The sequence below is a fragment of the Cetorhinus maximus genome, chromosome 6 (genome assembly GCF_964194155.1).
Source record: "Cetorhinus maximus chromosome 6, sCetMax3.hap1.1, whole genome shotgun sequence".
Taxonomy (NCBI): Eukaryota; Metazoa; Chordata; class Chondrichthyes; order Lamniformes; family Cetorhinidae; genus Cetorhinus; species Cetorhinus maximus.
This window is the reverse complement of record NC_135884.1, coordinates 23,767,643-23,782,115: the sequence shown is the minus strand read 5'-3', so window position 1 is coordinate 23,782,115 and position 14,473 is coordinate 23,767,643. Positions and strand designations below refer to the sequence as shown.

Genomic DNA, 14,473 nt, shown 5'->3' with positions numbered 1-14,473 from the left:
ATATTTTTAAATGTCTTGGACGAAGGAATAGCGATCTATACATCTAAGTTTGCTGATGACATTAAGTTAGGTGGCACAGTAAATGGTAGCAAAAAGTTGCAAAGGGATACTGATAGATTAATTAAATGGATAAAACTGTGTCAGGCGGAGTTCAACATGGCTGTAAGGTTATCCACCTTGGACGTAAGAAAGATAGATCAGAGTACATTTCTAAATGGTGAGAAGCTGGGAACTGTGGGTGAGCAGAGAAATGTGGGGTCCAAGTACAGGAATCACTAAAAGCCAGTAGTCAGGTACAAAACAAAATCAAAAAGTTAACAGAATGTTGGCCTTTTTCTCAAGAGGGTTGGAATACAAAAGAATGGAAATTATATTTCACCTTACAGATGTACAGATCTCTTGTTAGACCACATCTGGAGCACTTTATTAGGTTCTTGGCACTGCACATCAAGAAGGATATGTCAGCCTTGGATGGGGTGCAGCACAGATTCACCTAAATGATACTGGGGCTAAAAGGGTTAAATTACAAGAACACATTTCATATACTGGGCTCGTGCTTCTTTCAGTATAGAAGATTAAGGGGTGATCTAACTGAAGTGTTTAAGATGATTAATGGATTTGGAAGAGTAGATGGAGAGAAACTATTTCCTCTGGTGGGAGAGTCCAGAAGAAGGGGACATAACCTTAAAATTAGAGCTCGGTCATTCAGGGGTGATATCAGGAAGCAATTCCTAGTACAAAGAGTAGTGGAAACTTGGAACTCCCCCCAAAAAGCTGCAGATGTTAGATCATTTCAGAACTGAGATTGATGGTTTGTTACCCTTGCCTAACAAATCTAAGTGCGAAGGTGAGTTACAGAGCAGCCAGGATGCAACTTAATAGTTAAAGATGCTTGAGGAATTGAACGGCTTACACCTGTTCCTATGTAAAATAAGCTGTCTTAAAAATAGTACTGAAGAATTCAAAACAGGACAGAACACCTTAAACTCATCAAGCTAAACAGTACATGTAATCAAACCCAGAAGAGAAATTGGGAAGGAGAGTTTGTCATCCAATATCCTTGTGTGCTGGGAACACCTGCTTCTAATGAGACACAAGAGAAAACGCAATGGAAACAAAACAATACCATGCTCATCCTTGGGCTAACAAGGATCCAACAAGTCACGTAATATGAAGAAAATGAAATGTGGATTCCATTATGGACTCTGCTTTCTCATCAGCTATGGGAACAATGTTTAAACAAAAATCATCTTTTTAATGTGGGTTAGAACCATATAAGGGCATTTTAATACTCTCAAAAAAACAGCTGGGCCCCTGTCTTCACAAGTGTAATCTCAAGGATTTAAAGCTTAAAATACACCCAATCTTCTATTTCCAAATACTACTACTTCCAAGAGTATGGGGATGGCTGTGAATGAATATTCCCGACACCCTGACAAAAAAATTGTATTAGCGAATTTACCATCTGATGCTGTAAGAAAGATGTCTCAGTCCCTTACAACAAGACTACAAGCGTAGCTATACTGATGTAAAATACCTGAATATGATGGATTTACGAAGCAGCCAGGGAGGATTAAGTAACTTCAAACACAATCTCATATAACATAATAGGGCTCAGTCACACGACAATGTGATACTTATTTATCCAATAAAACCTGTCAAAACACTTACGTAAAATCATTTTTACAAACAGCATTAATTGATGAGATCCCGTTTCTTTGGATGCCATCTCAACTTTTTTTATATAGCATTCGTTTTTTTTTTTACAGCCAGATACATCCCCATAACGTATGTACTGCCCTCGTTAAATCAGTGATAAGCTGGCACCACAACAGCTCAAAGCTAAAGGCAGCCTTGCCTGTATCACACAGCACAAATGACAATAGTGTGTAAACAGTGTAAAACCCCTGCTCACCACGCCTGGGAAGATTTTTTGGAGTTTCTCCACAGCAGCTAATGCTTTAGGTTTCCCACCATCGAGACAATCTTCAAACTCATACAATGACTGACGCACAGGGTTAGAATAGGACACCTTTGCATTGTCTACAAAGGTGATCTGCCTTACTCCCCAGCCCTAAAAAAAAAGTACAAGTTATTCCAGAAGAAACTCAGTCTAATCATTAAGTTTTTTACCTATAGAACCTTTGGTTACTTGGTACTATAGCACTGAGTGTACTTATAGCACATGGACTGCAGTGGTTCAAGAAGCCAGCTCACACCACCTTCTCAAGGGCAATTAGGGATGGGCAATAAATGCCCACATCCCATGAATGAATTTAAAAAAATCTTCATCCAGAAGTGAAACATCATTGAGGCAGAATGGGGACAGGTAATTACAGTAAGCAGAACCTCATGTGTTGTACAAACATCAGGCAGACCAATGGGTCCAAATGGCCTTTCTTTATGCTGTAGGTTCTATGCAATTTTCAATTCTTACATTCAATTAAACAAGAACAAAAGAACCAGAGGGCGATGAGAAGATCATTTGTTTTAAATGCAACAAGTTACGATGATTGTTGTGCACTGCCTGAAAGGCGATGGAAGCCGGTTTAATAATAACTTTCAAAATGCAATTGGATATATCCTTAAAGAGGAAAAATCTGCAGGGCAACGGGGAAACGAGAAGAGAAGCAGGACTAATTGTGCAGCTCTTCCAAAGAACCAGCACAGGTTCAATGGGTTTTGTGACCTCCTTCTGTGCTAAATGATTCAATGATGATAAAACTTTTAAGAAGAAAATTCCTTTCAGCATAACCTCACCAATATACTAAAACTGCACAGAATATGTACCTTTTTTAAATTTAAAAGTCTAGCATGCATATAGTTGATGAAAAATAATTTGTATTTTAAAATAAATATGCACAGCAGGGATGTCAAATTATAAGATTTATGTCAAATCTCACTGGTACCGATTACAGATTACGCAATAGCTGATAGCAGATTAATGCCTACTTCAACCAAACATATAACTGGATTGAACCAAAACTACTTTTAATAAATTGACATTCCTAGAATTCTGACATTACCTCTTAAACTGCTAAATACATTGAAGCATGCTGCCCAACAGTAGTCAGATTTTAAGCATTAACAGCTCATGAAAGATTGCAGTATCTAAACTGCAATAGGCTTTTTCTCAAGAATGATTTCGTAGTGTGAAATAAAATTGTAATTTAGAAATTCTGATCTGAGCATAATAGGGTATAAATTCATCTTGGGTGGTAGCACAAAACGAGAGGTATCAGCCACCTGGTAAGAGCCTGATACCCAGTTCCATTTCAGTCAATGGAATTTATGTCAGGTATTGCATATAACACACAACCAATCCAATACCACCTGTTATGTGCCACCGCCCGAGATGAATTTCTACCCCATTTCTTTCCCTACTAGTTGATTTAATTTCAATTTGTAATTGGAACAAATGCTGTTTATGATGAATCATATCTTCTTAAAAAAAATTCAAACAGGCATAAGAAAACTTCCTTACCATTAGGGTCCGTGCTACATTGCAGCCCAGTGTCCCAGCTCCGAGCAGCAAGCACCGAGTAGTCACAACATTCTCCAAGCCAAGGGTTGGTACCAGACGCCAACGCATTAACTTAAGATTGAGATCAACTGATGACTCAGCCAGTCTTCAATAGAAGAGAAAAACAATAATACATCTGCCGAACTCAGAAAAAAAATCATACCGAAGCACTGTAACCTACTAATGAATTGTCATTCATATTAATTAAAAAGCACATTTCTACTTTTTTGTTTTAAAAAATGACTTGCACACCAAAGAATTGTTTTTTTTCAAATGGTGGCGGTCATCTTAAAATAAAACTTTTGCAGTTTCAAAAGCCTCAATTTACAATATTAGATTTACTGCATGTATGCAAATTAATGAAAATGTCACATTTAAGACCATGCCTGCCGGTCTTTGAAGTGACATCCATAATGTGCAGTGAGATAAAATTTGCTCATTAGTCTCCCCTCTGTCCTTGTCCATTGAGGTGATATTTTACGCATCCAGAAACTTTCTATTTTCGGAATTATGTAATACAAATCAGTTTCTCGGATAACATTTGGTAAGTCAAAGATATACAGTGTATACAGTTTTCCAACAATGTTCAGGGAAATAAAGTCTAGTTTTGCTCCAATTTAAATTATGTCAAAGTATTTGAAGTTAATTTGATCACAATTAGTCTGCCATTTATCATTTCTGGGAGTTGACAAAAAAAGATGGCCAAAAATTGAATAAAAGTACAAGAAATTCCAACTTGAACAAGTTAGCAAGAATGCATTGAGGCTTTAGAAGGTGTTAAACAATATGTATATGGAGAGCCAAAAGAATCAGTGCTGGGGCCTCAGCTATTTGTGATCTATGTTAATAACTTGGATGAAGGGACCGAGTGCATTGTAGCCAAATTTGCTGACGATACAAAGGTAAGTAGGAAAGTAAGCTGTGGGGAGGGTACAAAGAATTTGCGAAGGGATCTAGATGGGTTAAGTGAGCAGGCAAAAAATTGGCAGGTGGAGTAAAACATGGGAAAATGTGAGGCTGTTCACTTTGGTGGGAAGAATAGAAAAAGCACAATATTATTTAAATGGAGAGAGACTGCAGAATGCTGTGGTACAGAGGGACTCGTATGTCCTTGTACATGAATCACAAAAAGTTAGCATACAGTCACAGCAGTTAGGAAGGCAAATGAGATGTTGGCCTTTATTGCAAGGGGGATGGAGTATAAAAGCAGGAAAATCTTGCTACAACTGCACAGGGCATTAATGAGACTGCATCTGGAGTACTGTGTACAGTTTTGGTCTCCTTACTTAAAGGGTATACTTGCATTGGAAGCAGTTCAGAGAAAGCTCACTAGGCCGATTCTTGGCACAAAGAGGTTGTCTTATGAGGAAAGGTTAGGCAGGTTGGGCCTATACTCATTGGAGTTTAGAAGAATGAGAGGTGATCTTAATGAAACATAAAAGATTCTGAGGGGGCTTAACAGGGTAGATGCTGAGATGTTTCTCCTCATGGAGGAATCTAGAACTAGGGTGCACAGTTTAAAAATAAGGGGCCTACCATTTCAGACGGAGACGAGGAATTTCTTCTCTTGGAAAGTCATTAGTCTTTGGAGTTCTTTTTCCCAAACAGCAGAGAGGACTGGGTCATTGAACATATTCAAGGCTGAGTTAGACAGATTTTTGATCGACAAGGGAGTCAAGAATTATGGGAACAGGAAGGAAAGTGGAGCTGAAGCCACCATCAGATTAGCCATGATCTTATTGAATGGCGGAGCAGGATCAAGGGGCCGGCTGGTGTACTCCTGCCCCTATTTCTTATGATCTTCTGATCGCTTTCTAACATTTTAGAGTACTTTATATGAGGGTTTCTGATTCAAGTCCAAGCCCCAAATATGCCTAATATAAAGGATTAGACTGGATGAAGTATGCTAATTTACCTCTTTGGATCCATACATTCACTGAGATTGACCATCCTTGGACCCAAGCTTCCTTTCTGGTTTTTCTCCCAACCGACACACTTTGGACAATCTGTAAATTCATTTTAATTAGTTAGGATTGCTTTTGACCCACAATAGATCATTTTGAAACAGTGAAAATAAAAGCAATGGTGAAATAGTACAGCAGGTCAATCGGCATTTGAAGAAAGAAATAGAATTTAACATTTGGGGGGACCAGTACCTAAATGGTACAAAGGAGTGATCCCATCCAAGTCCCAGTTTCTTTGTCTTTCAGATGTTGATCAACCTACTATGCAAGTCCAGCATTTTCCGTGTTTACTTCAGAGTTCCAACATTCCCTTTTCTTCTTTTTTGAAAGCAGGTCAGCTTTTCTCACAAAGGAACAACTATTTTATAAACTGGTCTTGGAGAAACAGTCTAAGTGTTTAACAATTCTCAAATTTATAAGGTTTATAACAGCAACATTTCATCCTAGTACAATTCCTGTGATTACAGGAAGCTGGAAGTACTTTCATGCACCAAATATCCTTGGTTAAATACAAAAATAAATTCTTTCAATCTTTCTAACATATGGCAAAAGTCATGGTGCTTAATGTGGAAACATGTTCTAAAATATGTATTTTCACCCTTTCTGAGCTCAGTGATTTTGTCTTTAAGTATTGTATTTGCAATACCTTGCTGTGTCTCACTGTATTATTCAACCTGTAAAGAAAATAGGCTATTTGCTTTAGTCTCTCTACACATTGGTCTCACAAGGTGGCATTTTCTGCCTTCCATAAAACGTCAATGGACGTGACTGGCATCGCACATAATCTCCAGGAACACAACAATTTGGGGGAATCCTGAGCTTGCTATCCCATTCGGATTACCTTGAAGAGTGCAGGTATTGGATCACAGGGGAGTATGCTTATGGAAACTGCCTTTTTGCCAATTATATAAGAAAAGCTTGATCAGTTATGGTAGGAAGACACCACTTATTTCCATGAATAGTGCATCAAGCAACCGTTAATGGCACTGAGAACTAAGCAGGACCTTTAATCTTCCTTCCACTTCATGGGCTTGGATTTTGCAGTCAGCAGCAAAGCAAGGGCACTGGCTGCTGACCGTGAAGAAAGCCGCCCAATTAGGCTGAGCAATCTTGTGTGATGTGGTTTTCCCTTCTCCCGATGGCAGTTTAAATCTGGCACCAAGCCAAGAGGGTGTCTTGGCGTGCAGCTGCAGTGACATCAGCAAGCAGGTAGACAGCCAATCACATTGCAGCATTTATACTCAACAAGCCAAGAAGTTAAAAGCATTAATATCCTTCACTTTTAAAGTAGGTTTGTCAAATAAATGATTGTGACTAGGTTAAAATAAATGCTAAAATAAAGACAAACAATATTTCACATCCTGCAAATACTAGCTTTTCAGGGCCAGTGAATGTGTTTAGTGATGAGTTAATATGCAGTTAAAAATCCAGTTGCACCTAATTCAACAAGGTATAACTTTTCAAAGGTTTTTTTTTTAAGAGCGAGACTTAAACAGCGTAGAAGTGGAAGGTTTCATCAATTCATGATTGCAATGGAGGAGCGTAGACTTGCAACTTCTGCATGACCACGTTATTCTGCGTGTTTGCAGACTCCTGAAGCTCCTGTCAGTTTCAGCGCAGTAATGACGGTGAATGTTGACAGCTTCACCATCATTATCACAGCAACATCCAAGTTACCTTTATATTGTTCTGAAAAAAACCTTCTTCAAATTATTTGGCAGTGCTGATCTTTGATTACCTGTAACTGATGCAATTTGTGGAAGTTTTACTTCAAAGATGATGCTGTGCTGGGTGTCCCTGACCCCTTGCATAGTTCGGTCTCTGAAGCAGAGAACTTCGAGTGTGTCCAGAAAGCTGCCCCTATCATCCCAAAGAAAAGTAAGACATTGAAATAACTGATAAAAGCAAAATACTGTGGATGCTGGAAATCTAGAACAAAAACAAAAATACCTGGAAAAACTCAGCAGGTCTGACAGCATCTGCGGAGAGGGATACAGTTGACGCTTCGAGTCCATATGACCCTGATGAAGGGTCATACGGACTCCAAACGTCAATTGAAATAGCTGAATTGTTCCCAAAAGGAAATTATTTTTTAATTTATGTAGCACCTTTCATAACCTCAGGATGTTTCAAAGCACTTTACAGCCAACATAATAATTTTTGAAGTACAGCCACCATAGGAAACATGGCAGTCAACCTGTACGCACAAACAGAAATGTGATAATAGCCAGATAATGTTTTAATTATAAATACTGGCCTGGATACCAGGGAGAACTTCTCTGTTCTTATTCAAAATAATGCCAGGGGATCTTTTATACCCACCTGTGCATGCAGACAGAAGCTTGGTTTAACACCTTATCTGGAAGGCGGCACCACAGACAGTGTAGCACTCCCTCAGTACTGCATTGGAGTGGCAGCCTAGAATTGGTGCTCAAGTCTCTGTAATGGGACTTGAGCCCAGAACGTTCTGACTCAGCGGTTGAGAGTGCTATCACTAAGCTACAGCTGACACTCAAAAACAGATGAGAAAGGCCCAATGGTACCACCTATAGGAATGTTATGTGCCAAGGTTAGAGGCAACTTAACTGAAAGTAATGATTATGCAAGAACGCAGGGCCATCACATTTTTCAGAATTTAAAAAAAAATTGCAAGAGGCTTCATCTTAGTGCATCAGTAAAGCAAACCCAAGCCTACAATGCTAAAACACACGATCGCAATTCTTTGCTGCAAGGGGAGCAACTCACTTTCAAACTAAGAACAAGTGGGTAATTTTCATCATCAGCATGACGAATAAATCACTTGCAACTGTCAAAAGTATACCAGTCTACTTGTTTTAATTAAAGCAGCAGCAAGTAAAATCGTTTTCTCTCTAGATTTAAGGCAGGCAACACTAAATTAGCATTGGACCAAATGGAAGACAGCAATAGAGGGTGGGGAGTGGGGAAAAAGGGTGGGCAGAATTGCTCACTGCTCTTGTCTCAAAAACTGAATGATTTACTTTTCACAGAGATAACGGGTAAAATTTGACCACTGCTGTAAAAACGTTTTATCCGAGCTAAGCCACATCAAGCAGCATTATTATATTGTCCAAGACACAGCAAATCAACAGACTTCTTTTATTTCATGTTTTGTATATTACTTTCTAAATGTGGGTTTGTTTTGCTTCAAGTAAATCTATAGGTCACAAATGTAGCAATCCTTTTTCTGGAAAAAAAATCCCTTCCAAAAATATATTAAATCAGGACAACATAAATGAGAAAAACAATTACCAGTTGTAGGCTATCAGGATCAGGAAGTTTCGCAGCGGCCACCCTGGATACTGGGTTAATGTACAAGGATCATAGACACCAACCGTGACCTGCAGGAGAAAATTGCTTTTAAATAGGAAGTGGCTGACAAAGCATAAATAAAAAATGAGAATGGAAAGGCTAAGTGTACAGGTCAAGTATCCTTTATCCATAAATCTGAGAACCGAACACATCCAAAAACCCCACCTTTTTTTGGAAACTCATCGACCTTTAGCGTGGAAAGTCTAGTTGTTTGTCTGCACTTATGATTTATGACCTTATGATTTTTGTGGTGAATATGTCAAAAAGAAACTTATTACAGGTACTCTGTACCTATTATTCAGTGATGCACCTTACTTTTGTAGCCATTTTATTTATTTTAGACTGTAGCTAGCCTAGGCTTAGGCTATTGTATTGTAAGTTTCGATGCAGTATCTGAAAACTGAAATGATCTGAAATCCAAAATGCAATTGGCCCCGAGGGCTTCGAATAAAGGATACTCGACCTGTAATGTAGTCCGTTACAGGCCCATATTGTAAGATGTCTACATTTTACTATTGCAATCATAAGATAATTGGATATTTTACCTTCAAATTGTTTTACAGGATTCCCAAAGTAATGTATTCTCGGCAGCAGCCCAAGTGTCTCCCCCTAACTTAGACACTAGTTTATTTCTTTACAGGTTAGGGGGAGGCAATGGCGTAGTGGTCTTGTCACTGGGCTAGTAATCCAGAGACCCAGGGTAATGCTCTGGGGACCCGGGTTTGAATCCCACCACTAGCAGATGGTGGATTTGAATTCAATAAAAAAAACCTGGAATTAAAAGTCTAATGATGACCACGAAACCATTGTCGATTGTTGTAAAAACCCACCTAGTGCACTAACGTCCTTTAGGGAAGGAAATCTGCCATCCTTACTTGGTCTGGCCTACATGTGACTCCAGACCCACTGAACAAGGGCAATTAGGGATGGGCAATAAATGCTGGCCTAGCCAGCGATGCCCACATCCAATGAATTAAAAAAAAATGTTGATCCCATGGTATGCAGGTAAATCTTCAGAAATCTTTGGTAAAGAGTTCAAATGTATACAGGTGGGAGGTGATGATTTTTATTTTTCCAGACATACAACCTAATGAGCTTTGCTTGTAAAATGATGGTGGTCACTTTCCAAGGGACTGAGCACTGACTGAAAATTTGAACAAGCAGAAGAAGGGTAAAATATTTTAGCTCAAGGCCTCAAATTCTCTTCCATACATTTCCTGAATTCCACAACTTAACAAATAACATTTTGGCTGTGGGTCTGGAGTCACATGTAGGCCAGACCAGGTAAGGACGGCAGATTTCCTTCCCTAAAGGGCATTAGTGAACCAGATGGGTTTTTACAAGTGTATGCAATTTTATTTCTAGTAGAACAAGCTGCACTTATGTAAGCAGGCACCTCTATTTCAGATCAAGTGACTGCAGTCCAGTAGCAGAAACAGTGCAGATGGTTAACGGTTTCAGCAAGATGAAAATAAATGCCAGCTACAAAGTTACATTGGGTCACACCCAGCATGAATGAGTCAGCATGAATGAGTCAGCTGATGGTCAGTTTTTAAGCAGCCTAAAGCTACTCAGTAACATATTTCAGGACTACCTTCAATCACCCACCAAATCATTTGTTCATTACATATCTAATCCTTGGATGTAACTTTGTACCTTGGTCTGGCCTTTGAAAAATTCATTCCAGTTCCTCAAAGATGCCAACGAAACAGAATCTTCCCTGTACTTGACCAGGAAATAAGGAACGGCTGTAACTTCCTCCTTTTGGCAAAGTTCATCGTAAGCATCTTGTAATGTATGGATCTGTTTAGGTAATAAAAAAAAATCAGCGTCTAATACATGCAATTTTGCTTTAAAGTTTATCCTGATGGAATTTGTAATGAACCACTGCAGGAGTTCCTCAGGGCAGTGTCTTCAGCTGCTCCATCAATGACCTTCCCTCCATCAGTTGGTTAGAAGTAGGGATGTTCCTTAACGATCGCTGAGTGTTCAGTTCCATGCCACCTCTCTGCAATAGCAGCTCAGCTAGCCCACTCCCCTGGCCTTTCTCTGTAGCTCTGCAAACTTGCTCTTTTCAGGTGCTTATGCAATCTTAATTTGCACCAGACAAGTACAAGGCAATGACCATTTTCAACAAGAGATAATCTAATCACCACTCCTTGGTATTTAACAGCATTATCGTTGTTGAATCTCCCACCATCAAAACTCTGGACATCACCATTGACAAGAAACTTAACAGGGCCAGTCCCATAAATACTGTGGCTACAACAGCAGGTCAGAGACTGGGATTTCTGAGGCAAGTGACTCACCTCCTGACTCCGCAAAGCCTGTCCATGATCTACAAGGCACAAGTACATTTGCCTGGATGAATGCAGCTCCAACCAAACACAAACGTATGAAATAGGAGAAGTAGGCTATTCAGCCCCTCGAGTCTGCTCCGCCATTCATTAAGATCATGGCTGATCTGTTTGCATTTCGAATTCCACATTCCCATCAATCCCATAACCTTTCATTCCCTTGCCTAACAAGAATCAATCTACCTCAGCCTTAAAAATATCCAATGACACCGCCTCCACCGCCTGCTGAGGCAGAGTGTTCCAAAGTTGCAAAACCCTCTGAGAAAAATGTTTTCCTCATCTCTGATCTAAAAGGTCACCCTCTAATTTTAAAACAGTGCCCCCTAGTTCTGGACTCACCCAAAAGAGGAAACATCCTTTCCACGTTCACCTTGTCAATGCCATTCAGGATCTTATATACTTCAATCAAGTCACCCCTCACACTTCTAAATTCCAGTGGAAACAAGCCCAGTCTATCCAACCTTTCCTCATAGGACAACTCGCTCATTCCAGGTATCAATCTAGTAAACCTCCTCTGAACCGCCTCCAACGCGTTGACATCCTTCCTTAAATAAGGAGACCAAAACTGCACACAACATTCAAGATGTGGTCTCACCAATGTCCTGTATAACTGAAGCATAACATCTTTACTTTTACGTTCAATGCCTCTTGTAATAAAGGATAGCATTCCATTAGCCTTCTTAATTAAGCTCCACACCACCCAGGACAAAGCAGCCCACTTGACTGGCACCCCATCCACCATCTTAAAACGTTGAATCCTACCAACACTGGTGCACACCGGCAGCAGCGTGTACCATATACAAGATGCACTGCAGCAATTTGACAGCACCTTCCAAGCCCACGGCCCCTACAACCTAGAAAGATAAGGCCAGCAGATGGATGGCATGCATTGAGAGAGGGGAATGTGCAACGAGACCTGGGTGTCCTCGTCCACCAGTCATTGAAGGTAAACATGCAGGTGCAGCAGGTGGTACAGGTGGCAAATGGTATGTTGACCTTCATAGCCAGAGGATTCGATTACAGGTGCAGGGATGTCTTGCTGCAATTATACAAGGCCTCGGTGAGACCATACTTGGAATATTGTGTGCAGTTTTGGTCTCCTTATCTGAGGAAGGATGTTCTTGCTATAGAGGGAGTGCAGCGAAGGTTTACCAGACTGATTCCTGGGATGGCGGGACTGACATTTGAGGAAAGATTGAGTCGGTTAGGATTATATTCGCTGGAGCTCAGAAGAATGAGGGGGGATCTCATAGAAACCTATAAAATTCTAACAGGACTAGACAGGGTAGATGCAGGAAGGATGTTCCCGATGGTGGGGGAGTCCAGAACCAGGGGTCACAGTCTGAGGATACGGGGTAGACCATTTAGGACTGAGATGAGGAGAAATTTCTTCACCCAGAGAGTGGTGAGCCTGTGGAATTCACTAGCACAGAAAGTAGTTGAAGCCAAAACATTGTATGTTTTCAAGAAGGAATTAGATATAGCTCTTGGGGCAAAAGGGATCAAAGGATATGGGGAGAAAGTGGGAGCAGGCAATTGAGTTGGATGATCAGCCATGATCATAATGAATGGGGGAGCAGGCTTGAAGGGCCGAATGGCCTACTCCTGCTCCTATTTTCTATGTTTCTATGCAAACAACACCACTGCCAAACTCTCCTCCAAGTCATACGCCATGGTAACTTGAGGATATATCGCCATTCCTTCATCGTTGCTGGATCAAATTCCTGGAATTTCCAGCCTCACAGCACTATGGGAATAACTATGCCACATGGGCTAAGGCAGTTCAAGGCAGCGGTTCACTAGCACCTTTTCTGGAGTAATTCCGGGTGGACAACAAATTCTGGTCTTGCCAGCGACATCTATCCCAAGAATGAATAATAAAAATTTTCAGTTTACAAGAGACAAATAGAAGATTGCAAGCCAATTATATGACCATTATTTTGGCACTAATAGTAAAACCCACTTCAAAACATAGTTCCATGAATGGAGGATAAAAAAGCAGACATGCTGTTCACCAAGTTTATCTAGTGAGTAACCAAGCCAAACAATTCACACAGGGATCGATATCAAATCTGTGCAGAGTGAGTCGATTACACTCTCGGTTTCTGGCCTGAAATATGCTAGGTTAGTACAGGATTGAGCCCATACCCCTGCCTGTCAAGGTTCCCTCCACCTTCCACCGACCACACGCCCAGCCTCCATGCCCCTATTAGTGTCTTCTTCCTCTGCCCTCAGTCTCTCCCTTTCCCCCACCTCCTTCCTAACCCTCCACTGTTTTCATCACCTCCCTGCCCTTTCCCTCATCCTCCTCTCACTCTCTCCCAACTTCCTCACTCTCTCCCTTCTGCCCCACCCCACTATTTTGCCCTCTCCCTTCCCCAACACCCGCTTCCTCACTCTCTCCTTCTATCTAACTTCTTTGCCATCTCCCTCCTCCTCTACCCCCACTTCCTCACCCTCCTCCCCCACCTTAGTCTCTCCCCCACTCATCCCCTGCTCTTGGTCTGTCCCCCTACCTTCCTTGCCCTTGGTTCCCCCCCGACATTCTTCACCACCACCCTTCCCCCCACCTTTGTTCTCCACCACCCACCCCAACCAAAATCTCCTTCAGTCTCCATCCCCCCAACCCTCCCCAACATCTCCCTTCCCTACCCTTGGTCTCAACCATTCCAGCCCCTCCCCACTCCTGTTCCTACCTCCTCCCCCAGCCCTGTCCTCCTGTCCTCTTCATGTGTGGTCTACTGATTCCTAGAACTTGTCACACACGAGCTGCTGGCATGAGATCACACGCAAAAATACTCAAATACAGGGGACCCAACCTTTACAAGGTAACTGCATTAACAAGTAAGTATCCAAAACCATTAGTTGAGGAGAGAACACAAAGCTGGCAAGGATCTTTCTGTAGAAAGCACATCAGTAAAAGGTGATTATTTTTCTCTATAGCATATTTGATTTACAGGACAGGTTTATAAACTACTAAATTGGGATCCACCCTCTGTACTCACCACAAGCTCACCGCTCTGACGAAGTGAAAGAAAGAAGTTATATCAGTAAATATTAAAGTTGCCTTAACTTAACAAGAGTTTTGAATAATATTTTCAAAACGTGCATCTCTTTTCTTCAACCAATCGTAATGAAAATAGTCTACAGTTTTAAGGCTGTTATTATTAAAAGGAGGTTAACGTTTTGAGTCAGCATGACCCTTTCTTCAGAGCTAGAGGGAAGTAGAGATATGAACTGTTTAAAGGAGTGGAGCAGGTGAAGCTGGAAAGAAGGCCAGCAATAGGTGGAGACTTAGG

General features: G+C 40.9%; 1 protein-coding gene across 5 annotated transcripts in view; it reads right to left on the bottom strand.

Annotated features, from left to right (window-relative positions):
- Positions 1-14,473, bottom strand: part of atg7 (ATG7 autophagy related 7 homolog (S. cerevisiae)) — a 135,163-nt gene that overhangs the window by 110,144 nt on the left and 10,546 nt on the right. For all 5 annotated transcript variants that reach the window (XR_013576817.1, XM_078543418.1, XM_078543420.1 and 2 more), the window contains 6 exons: positions 10,474-10,620; positions 8,758-8,846; positions 7,226-7,347; positions 5,439-5,529; positions 3,485-3,629; positions 1,916-2,074 (listed from right to left, as the gene is read on the bottom strand). Coding sequence is in view for 4 of the 5 variants with exons in the window: in XM_078543418.1 (XP_078399544.1) it covers positions 1,916-2,074; positions 3,485-3,629; positions 5,439-5,529; positions 7,226-7,347; positions 8,758-8,846; positions 10,474-10,620 (753 nt within the window). In the remaining variant the exon portion in view is untranslated. The remainder of the gene's footprint in view (positions 1-1,915; positions 2,075-3,484; positions 3,630-5,438; positions 5,530-7,225; positions 7,348-8,757; positions 8,847-10,473; positions 10,621-14,473) is intronic.